Source organism: Oryzias melastigma, linkage group LG20, assembly GCF_002922805.2.
Source record: "Oryzias melastigma strain HK-1 linkage group LG20, ASM292280v2, whole genome shotgun sequence".
NCBI classification, from domain to species: domain Eukaryota; kingdom Metazoa; phylum Chordata; class Actinopteri; order Beloniformes; family Adrianichthyidae; genus Oryzias; species Oryzias melastigma.
The window spans coordinates 23,625,086-23,635,616 of NC_050531.1; the positions used below are offsets into that span (position 1 = coordinate 23,625,086).

Here is a 10,531-nt window from a genome sequence, read left to right on the forward strand (position 1 = left end):
CTGTTGGTGCTGTGGGATCAGGAACCTGAGGCCTCAGACTCTGGAACAACACAGACTCCATATCGCAAAGGTGTCAAAGTCAAGGCCCGAGGGCCGGATCCGGCCCTCCAGACAATTCTATCCGGCCCTCCAGATCATTTTATTTTATTGTTATTAATGACCCGATGTTACCTTGTGCTCATTTCTAACTTGTATAATTTTGTCAAAATCTATTTTTATGGAGAGTAAAATATTGAAAGTTATTTAAGGTTTAAGTTGATTTATTCTAGAATAATATTCCTGCATTTTTATTATTCAGAATTATGTTAAAAAGTTACGTTTTAAAGTTCTAAAAATTATCATTTTTGGCATTTACTAAGATTTTTTAATCAGTTTTGGAGTTTAGCTTATACTTCAGATACATGCTAGCTGTTTTGGCTAATTTAGGCTTTTTTATAGTTTTTAGGCTGTTTCACAGTCAGGCTAATATTTACATGCTAGCTGTTTTGGCTATCCTAAGTTGTTTTTTTGTTGTTGTTTTTTTTAGGCTAATTTGTCATTTAGCTAATATTTTAGCTGGCTATTAGCTTTAGCGTTTTCATCTATCATCACTAGCATCTTCAGTAGCCAAATTTAGCTCACAGCATTCACACTAGCATTATCACAGGTAATGCTATATATCTAGTTCATAATTATGTTAAAAAGTTACAGTTTTAAAGTTCTAAAAATGTAGTTTTAGAGTGTTCAATAAATGTTTATAATGTTTGACCTAAGGTGTGTTTTAGATTTTGGCCCCCTGTGTGATTGAGTTTGACACCCCTTCCATACTTCCTTCCCTCACACCAACACAGCAGCAGATCATCTGATTTCATTCTCTACCAAACATTCCTCTGATATCTGCGGCTAAACAGGGAGAACTCCAAATTTAGGCAAAAGTGTGGAGGAGTCTGACCACTGCAAGCTGGAGCGGTTTGACTAGTTTGAGAGAGCCACTAAACACAGAAGGAGGGATGAGGAAGGAGAATGTAACCATCAGAGTACGGTGGCCCTGAAGTCCAAATCACATCAGCAAATCACTCAATTCAGAATCATTAAAAATCACAGCAACAATTAAAAAATCAAAACAAATAACAACATAAACATTTAAACATTTTAAGCTCAATTTGCACTCTCCCTATTATTATATTCTGCACATTACAATTTGCACAATTTGTTTTTGTTTTTTATTGTGTATTATTTCCTTATCTTTTGTAAATATTGCCTTTTCTCTATATGTTAATATCTAGTGTAAATGCCTAATGCTACAACAGCCTAATTTCCCAGCCTGGGATGAATAAAGTATTTTTATTCTATTAATAACTGCGTCTCACGTCTTAGGTTGGTGTTAGGGATTCTATTTCATTTAATAATATATTGAAAAAGTTTCGGTTGTTTTCTTCCTTGAACGATTTGAACGATGTCTTAACAATTCAATAATGAAGACATGAAGATGTAAGCACAGGCAGAGCCGGCCTTCCTGCCGGCGGCCATGACCAGCTGATGATGAGTATATTGTTATAATTATGCAGCGTTTAGATGCTTTCATCCAAAGTGATTTCGGGGTTTGTTTGCATCTAATGGCAGTGGGGGTACGGGGTCTCGCCAAAGAACACAGTGGTTGGTCGGCCTGGGAATTGAACCCCTGACCAACCAATAAGCTGCCAGCTGCATGTTGATGTGTCCCCATGGGAATGAGATGCTTCAGTGATGATGCTGCAACAGATGGAGATGTGAAGAGTAATCATGGACACATAAGCTGTGCAGGAAATGACTCAGAGAAAAATGTTTGTCCTGAACATCTGATGGTAATAATACTGTGAGGAAGGACTTGGTTATTCACTGCAATAAAGAAGAGGTCTCCGACCTGCTTTAGGTTGGATGAGGATGGAGGTGGCGTTACCTTTTTAGTTTCCAGGAAATCAACTTCTCAAATGAAAAAGCTCCAGTTTGATCTGTAGCTTAAGGAGACAGTTTGAAGATATGTGTTTAGAGAGGATAAAGATTAATTCGGGGTCATTTTTTTCTCTGAATGCCATTGTAACAATGAGAGCTCAACCCAGAATCAGTTTGTTTTTAAAGACAAAAGATTCATCCTTTTTGTTTCTTATTGAATATTGAATTTTTTTGTGTTTTTCTTTAACATAGAGGAGTATTACAAGACTTCACAAATCAGAAACGTTACTTTACTGAACTTCACTTGATAAAATATTTACACCTGGTTTAAACTTAGCGCTTGTATAGGACCCATTAAAAGGTGGTAAAAATGTAGTAAAAATGGTATTTTTTAAATCACATTAAACTTGAATCCACCGTCTCTGCAGCTTTAGAGCTGGGGTGTCAAACTCAACCACACCGGGGGCCAGAATCCAAAAACACACATTGGATCTGAACAGGACAAACATGTATTAAACAGATAAAAAAAACGTAACTGTTAAAACTTTTAAACTTTAAAAAAGGTAAATTATGCAAGTTAGAAAACAAATAAATGTTAAAAGAAAAAAACCTTCAAATTTCTTTACTTTTATGTCATTTTATATGAAAAATTAAACGTACAAATATCCCAAAAGATTTTGTTCTCCATGAAATATATCCTGTCACAATTCTACAAGATAACATAATATTAATATAAAATGACTGGAATAGATATAATTACCCTGCGGGCCGGATCCGGATTAGAGAGTTGGTTTCTGCATGTTCTGTAACGTGGGTTTGGTCTGTAAGAACAATCCATCTTTCAAGGTTCTGTCTGTAAACAGCAGCTTTATTTTGCCTTGAAATCAAAGGTTCTTCCTCCATTTCCTCAGTGGCTCTTTTCTGCTCAAAGAAACCTTCCAGAGACTTTTGTCTTTTCTACTTTTGCTATCTTAAACCGTTAAATTAGGGGTCGCAGCAGCAATGTACTATAGATGTGAACGACTAGACATGTCTAGAGTAAGCCGTAGATCAGGAGTGTAAACTCAATCACCAAAAACACCATTTTCATTGGAGTGGCTCCTTAAAGAACCAGAGAAACCTGGGGTGGAAAAACACCCCAGAGTTTTTAGCAGCTCTGCAGTGAGCATCCACCGGATGAGCTGTGCCTGCAAACACGTAAGGACTCCCATCCTGCATTGTGCCCAGCGGAGGTGATAATCAGATCACACTTGCAGCGCATGACTCACTGACCAAGCAGAGCTGGAGAAAACCCCTCCGTTTGTTTATGTGCGCTCACCTCTGGAGCTGGACTGGAAGGAGTTACATAACAAAGTCAACACTGTGTCTGGAACACAGGAGTTCGAGGAGTTTTATGTCTCTGAAAAGAGAAAAGGATCCGAGGTGCATCTTTACAACATAATTCAAATTCGCCTCAACAGAATCCAGCTGTAAAGGCAGGAAGCCTTCAGTCAAAGAGGCCTGATTATTTACAACTCTAGCTATAGTTTCCAATTAAGTGAATGGTGAGGATGCAGGAGGCAGTTTATTCCTACGGTATTCTGACCCTCCTGCTCACCCGTTGTCCAGAAGATCTCTGTTATGCAACAAACAAAAGAAGATGTAGTAACAGTCCGCCTGCAGTGTAGTCAAGGTTCTCCACCTTCTTCAGCCTCCATACAGTGCTCGTTACGTACTACATGCTTGAAGAGTTTTCACGTTCTCTAATATTCTCTAAAGTCCAAGATGATTTGAGCCATTTTAAATGGAGTTCTTGGAATAGTTTGGACCGAAGTTTGTCTATGCAGGCCTTTGGTTCTACATCAGGAGTGTCAAACTCAATCGTACAGAAGGTGAAAAATCCAAAACACACCTTAGGTCGCGGGCCGAACAGGATAAAGATTTATTGAACACTCTAAAACTACATTTTTAAAACTTTAAAACCAACACTTTTGACATAATTATAAAATAGATATATACCATTAACTGTGATGATACTAGTGTGAATGCTGTAAGATGAATTTGGCTGCTGAAAATGCTAATGATGATAGCCAGCTACAATATTAGCTAAATACCAAATGAGCCTAAAAAACTAAAAATAAAAAACTTATGTTAGCCAAAACAGCTAGCAGTAACTGGAAAGATAGCTAAATATAAAATAACCTTAAAAAACTGAAAATGTCTAAATTAGTGTGTAGCTGAAATATTGGCTAAACTCCAAAGTGGACTAAAAAAAATCTTAGTAAATGCCAAAATAATCCAAAAAGCTAGCAGAATGACAATTTTTAAAACTTTAAAACTGTAACTTTTTAACATAATTATGAATAATAAAATCTTTGTACTTTAAGTGATTATGTCTAATACACTTTATCTAAATCAAAACAGCACCTTATTCTAAGTCATAGACTGAGCTAACTTTTTGAAATTGCATAAACAACTACTGAAGACGAGAACAACCATGTCTGATTTTTTTTAGCTCTATGTATTTAGACAACAACTTCTGCGGTCAGAATTGTTGGAAAAAAATAATAAAGCTAGTTTTGATTGCTAATTTTCTTCTAAATAGATTGGTTAATTGGGAAGTTGTTTCTGATCCACATTAGCACATTGTCTTCATGTGTTTGACCTGTTAGAGTGGGATGTCTGTCAACATAGATGATCTTTGCAGGTCTGTTCGTAGTGTTTTTTGTGTTTCTCTCACAATAAAGAGCAGTGTCTTTTTTACAGCTGTGTGAAGCACTCGAGACCTGAGGCTCTGAGCTCGGAGCCTCAGGTCTCGAGTCATTTTTTTAATCTAGTTTCTTGGTGGAGTTTCTTTCATGTTCACATCAGCTGAAACAGCTGCTGCTCCTAGAGACTTGACTCATACCCATTGAATTGAATTCAACTTTATTGATCTCACAGGGAGAGATTCACTAAATTCGTTCATTCAATAAGTCAGTCAGTTAGAGATGATCATTTTGGTTCACTTCTACAACAATAGAAGAACAAAAGAATGTATTCTGTGTCATCATGAAATCAGTTTTTGTTTTTCGTAAAAATGTCTTAACTAAATTGTAAATCAAATTGTAAATTGTAAAACAATGAGAAAATGAGCAGACCAAAATAATATGAGACACGAGTGTACATAACAAGTACCTACTGAAGAAACGTTGCTCTGATCTGACCACAAACGATCATCCGATTTGTCTGCTGATAAATTGTCTTTAACCCAAAATGTTACCCTAACTGACATTCAGGAGAAATGAAGGAACATGGAGAAAATCCTGTAGAGGACATGAGCTCTGGCTCTCACACAAATCTCCATCTTGAACTAAAAACTGACAACTATGGTGAAAGCATTTAGAGACATTAGTTAAATTAGATTAGACTGATTAAATTAAACCAGATTAAAAATGTCCAGCTGGAGCGGATGCCTGGGGACTCGTCAGAACAGCAGGTTTCCCCCTCCATGTGAGGGGCTCAGCAGCGCACCAGTAACTTACCATCTCGGTTATTTGGTTTGATGTCTGGTATGTATGTGGTGCAGAAAGATCTGCTGGCCACTCAGTATAGGGACGGTCCCAGAACAACCATGAGTTATAGCAGGAGTGTCAGACTCAAGGGGCTAAAACCCAAAACGCACCTTAGGTCGCGGGCCGAACAGGAAAAACATTTATTGAACACATTTTTTAAACCCTAACTTTTTTACTTAATTATGAACTAGATATCAGAATCAGAAGCAACTTTATTGCCATTACACATACGAGGAATTTGTCTTGGTGATGATGGTGCCCAACTCGCACCAACACACCGAGGCAGCCATCCACGGCGCCAAGCACGGGAAACAAACAAATGCAATGCACACAATAATGCACAACAAATGTACAACACACAACACACAAATGTACATGCAAGCATGGAAAATCAACATAGGTCAAAAGGAGATCCTGGTGGAGGTTTTTCATCAGTGGTTGTCAGTGAAGGCGAGTGACAGGAGGACCGTTTAACTACCAACAAGATTTCAGCGACACACAAGCAGCATGTTGGTTAAAGTTCGGCTTGCTGCCTCCTTTCTCCACCGTCCCCTTTCCGTTGCTGCGGGCAAAACGTTGGGACGTTGCCCTGATGTTCACAAGCTCCATTTTGGCAAAAACACAGCGTGCCACCACAAAAAAAAATATAGCATTACCTCCAATAATGCTAGAGTGAATGCTGTAAGCTGAATTTGGACGCTGAAAATGCTAATGATGATAGCTGAAGATGCTGAAATTGCTGAAGCTGATAGCCTGCTAAAATATTAGCTAAATGCCAAATTATCCTAAAAAACTTAGGCTAGCCAAAACAGCTAGCACGTAGCCTAACATATAGCCAAACTTCAAAATATCCTAAAAAACGGAAAAAGCCTAAATTAGCCAAAATATTTATTTTACGCTGTTATGGAGTCTAATATTTCAGCTACATGCTAGCTGTTTTAGCTAACATCGATTTTTTATTTTCTTTTTTTGCTAATTTGGCATTTAGCTAATATTTTAGCTTGCTATCAGCTTAAGCATTTTCTGCTATCAGCTTCAGTGATTTCAGCTTCATTTTTTTTAGCTATAAAACTTCAGCATCTTCAGGAATCATCATTATCATCTTCAGCAGCCAAATTCATCTTAAAGCATTCACACTAGCATTATCACAGGCAATGCTATATTTCTAGTTCATATTTTTGTTAAAAGTTAAAGTTTTTGAGTTCTAAATATGTAGTTCAGAATTAAGTACAAAAGTTAGGGTTTAAAAAAATGTAAAATGTAGTTTTAGAGTGTTTAATAAATGTTTATCCTGTTCGGCCCACGACCTAAGGTGTGTTTTGGATTTTGGCCCCTGGGTTTGACACCCCGCTCTAAGGTGACAGTGGGAAAATAGTTAGATCAGAAAGTATGGAGCCTTTCTCACTTCTCCACAGACCTGCTTTCAGGTGTCTGTGCTGGACCTGAAGCAGTGCAGCCTCCAGCTGGGATGTTAGGTTATCGGTGCACAGCTGATCCCCTCACATACAGGTGGAAACCTGCTGCTCTGAAGAGTCTGCAGACATTTCCTCCAGCTGGACATTTCAGAACTGCTGTGAACCTTATACTCAGACCTATTTCCTTCAACTAATCACTGCTGTGACAACTAAAAGACTGAAAGTTCAAACACAGCTGAAAAGTTTCCTGATAAATGGGGGGAGCTGAATTGAAACCGCAGGGCGTGCGTTGGAGTGCACGGCTGGCGTGGGGTCAGTTTATAGTTTCATGTTTTGACACAAAGTATTTTTGCCTCCTCTTATTCTGGAAGCGCGCAGACCCGCTGAGACTGATGCAGACACGAGTGGGAGGCGGAGGGAGCGCTCTTTATTGCCACGGAAATGTCCCCATGGCAACCCACAGCAGCAGAATGAAGCAGAATCAGCACCCGGGTGGCTGCTGTGAGAGCGTGCACACCCGTGTGTTTTCCTGGTGCTTTCCAGCCTGACACACAAGCAGCATGTAGGCGCTTTGTGGGCGGCAACCTTCAGGCCCATGCGTCACGTCTCAGTGGAGGGACAGTTACCAGGAACCGTTATGCAACCACACCTGGGCAAAGCGGGTTCACGCAGGTTCTTTGTTGCACAGAAATCTAAAACTCACCGGGGACCTCCGCAGGGTTTTACCTTTACAAGCTTCTGACCAGCAGCTGAGAACAAGTCACACCGACACAACTTTATGAAAAAATCTGCTTTGCTTTCATACTTTTGAAGCAAAGCTTTTCTTTTCTAAATGAATTTCCAAAAACACTTGTGAAGTTCTCAGCCGGGAAAGTTCAGTTAGGTTTATTTATGGAGAGGTTCCCTCAAGCATCTGGACGCACAACATCATCTAAGCAAATTGAACTAGACAAGCTGCATTACCTGTAATAATGTTGGTGTGAATGCTTTTTGCTGAAAGTAGTCACTAAAGATGATGAAGCTTTTTTACTACAAATGGTGAGACAATTTACTTTAATTAATGTAGGGATTTGCTGAAAATACAAAAGCTTTTTGCAAAATGTTAAATTTGTTTAAACACTGTAAATTAATCACAGAACTTACGAAAGAGCGCCAAAGTTCTGAAAAATTTGTAGTAAAATTGCTTAAAAATCCCTAATACATGCTAATTTTGCAAAAAAGTTAGTGTCTTGCTTAGATACTAGCTAAACTCCAAAATAGCCTAAAATTCCTCAGTAAATTAAATTACTCAAAACATTAGCATGTTGCTATAATAGAAGCTAAACTCTAAATTAGCCTAAAAAACCTCAGTAGATAACAAATTAACCAAAATCTAGCATGTTGCTTAAATATTAGCCAAACTCTAATTTTTTTTGAAAATTACTATAAAAGAGGAAAACATACCCCACAAATATATTTAAAGGTTTATTGTTAATCTGCTTAAAATGATATTTGAAAACTGTTATTCATTTCCTACGGGGCAGATTTTGCTCAATATTTCAAAAATTATAAAGTTTATGAAGACCAAAAATACAAGCAGTAATGTTCTAAACGAGATGAACATTTTGAAACCAAGATTGCTGAAAGCTCTGAAAGTGTGATTGAGTTTTTACGTGCTGAAAAACGTACAGAAAGGAGCAGGAGAATCACTATAGTGAGAATGTTTACTTAACATCCACATAACTATGATCACTACAGTCCACATCCTCCTAACAAGCCAATGATCTTTGCCTTAAATACCAGATCCAAGAATTTATAAACATGACATTCTTTTAGAATGAAACAAATTGCAGCATAATTAATGCTAACATTAGTTTTTATTAACAAAACTATTTAACAGTCTTCCGTTCTATCCTGTCATGTAATTTAGCAACAGACTGAGGAAAACACTTTGATCAGGGTGTTTTTCATTCAAGCTGTCGTGTTTGTGGAACTCCACTGTTAGTACAGGATCACAAAAATAGTAAACAAGAAAAAGTTAAATCCAAATTCTTCTTCCTACCCTACCCCTCGATTTAGCCCCCAAATATGGAAAAACAGTGTCTTCAGATTCAGACACCACTAACTCTCATCAATAGCTCATTTATGTTAGCACGTAGCTACCAGCCTCAAAAAATACACAGCATCCTTTTCATGACTTTATAAAGTCATGCTGAAACAAAAAGTCACTTAAACGTAAACGTCTGTGCTTCAGAGCAGACCCACGTGAAGAAATGGGTTTCTCCTCTGTTGCACGGCGAGATGAAGATCCTTACGGGCGGAGTTCATTAGTTGTTTGGTTGTTTCATGTGATTTATAAAATCCTGCAGCAGTTTGTTGTGGTGAGAAAGACAAAGCTGCAGATACAATCAGAGCTGCTGCTCCATCATTCCTCTGAATCACCAAATGGCAGGCTGGATCTGCGGCTGTTGCCCCGGTGATGGAGGAAATGCTCACAACTGAGTGACAGGGCCGTGTTACACCTGTGTAAGACTGCTGCAGGTGTGACTCCTCCACCGACTCCCCTTCCTTTCCTTTTTCGTTTCTCAGGTTCCCACGTCCACCACAGAGCTCAGTACCATGCTGCTGCCTCGGCCTTCATCCGCAAACGGCTCGGAACGGCGAGGAAGAGCGCCCAGCGCAACCAGCTACCTCACAGACGCCATGGAAGGTAAACACAGGTTCAAGCAGCAGTTCAGCCTGCAGGTTCTTCAGTCTGAACTCAACCAAAGGGATATTTCATAGCACAAAAATGCAAGAAGAAATACATCTTTCATCTTTACCTTATATGCACAAACCTCATGTGATGACACATGCTCAACCACAGGTATCAGAAAAGTGTAACGTTTATGTGTGTGTAATAGTGCTGCCACAAACAATTATTTATTTCTCGACGAATCACTGATTGTTTTTCCCAGTTAGTCGACTAATCAGGTCATGAGCAAACTGGATGTAAAACATACATCTTAACCATCATTAGCTTTAAAATAACTAAAAACTAGATATATAGCATTACCTACAATAATGCTAGTGTGAATGCTGTAAACTGAATTTGGCTATTGAAGATACTGAAATTGATAGCTAAAATCGCTAAAGCTAATAGCCGAAATCACTGAAGCTGATAACCAGCTAAAATATTAGTTAAATGCCGAATTAGCCTGAAAAACTGAAAAAACTAAGTTAGCTTAAACAGCTATGTAGCTGAAATATTAGCTAATCTCCAAAATAGCCTAAAAAAACAAAAAAGCCTAAATTAGCCAAATCTGCTAGCATGCCGCTGAAATATTAGCTAAACTTCAAATTAGCCTAAAAAACAGAAAAATGGCTAAATTAGCCAAATCTGCTAGCATGCTGCTGAACTACTAGCTAAACTCCAAATTAGCATAAAAAACAGATTAAAGCCTAAATTAGCCAAAGTATGTAGCTGAAATTTTAGCTAAACACCAAAATATCCTGAAAAACCTTAATGAATACCAAAATAGTCCAAAAAGCTAACAGAATGTCATTTTATCTTTCAACTTTACTACACTCTGACTCCATATAATATAAGATAACGACTAATTGACTACTAAATTAGTCGACTAATCCTGGCAGCCTAGTGTGTAACGGGCATGAAAGAGAGTCTGTGACAGGATGAAGAAAAACAACCATAGT

At 38.2% G+C, this 10,531-nt stretch overlaps 1 protein-coding gene across 5 annotated transcripts in view; it reads left to right on the top strand.

The window, feature by feature from the left end:
- LOC112141573 (sodium channel protein type 4 subunit alpha) overlaps positions 1-10,531 on the top strand; it is a 261,117-nt gene that overhangs the window by 139,924 nt on the left and 110,662 nt on the right. For all 5 annotated transcript variants that reach the window (XM_036217311.1, XM_036217310.1, XM_024264726.2 and 2 more), the window contains one exon: positions 9,428-9,548. In XM_036217311.1, the coding sequence (XP_036073204.1) occupies positions 9,428-9,548 (121 nt within the window). The remainder of the gene's footprint in view (positions 1-9,427; positions 9,549-10,531) is intronic.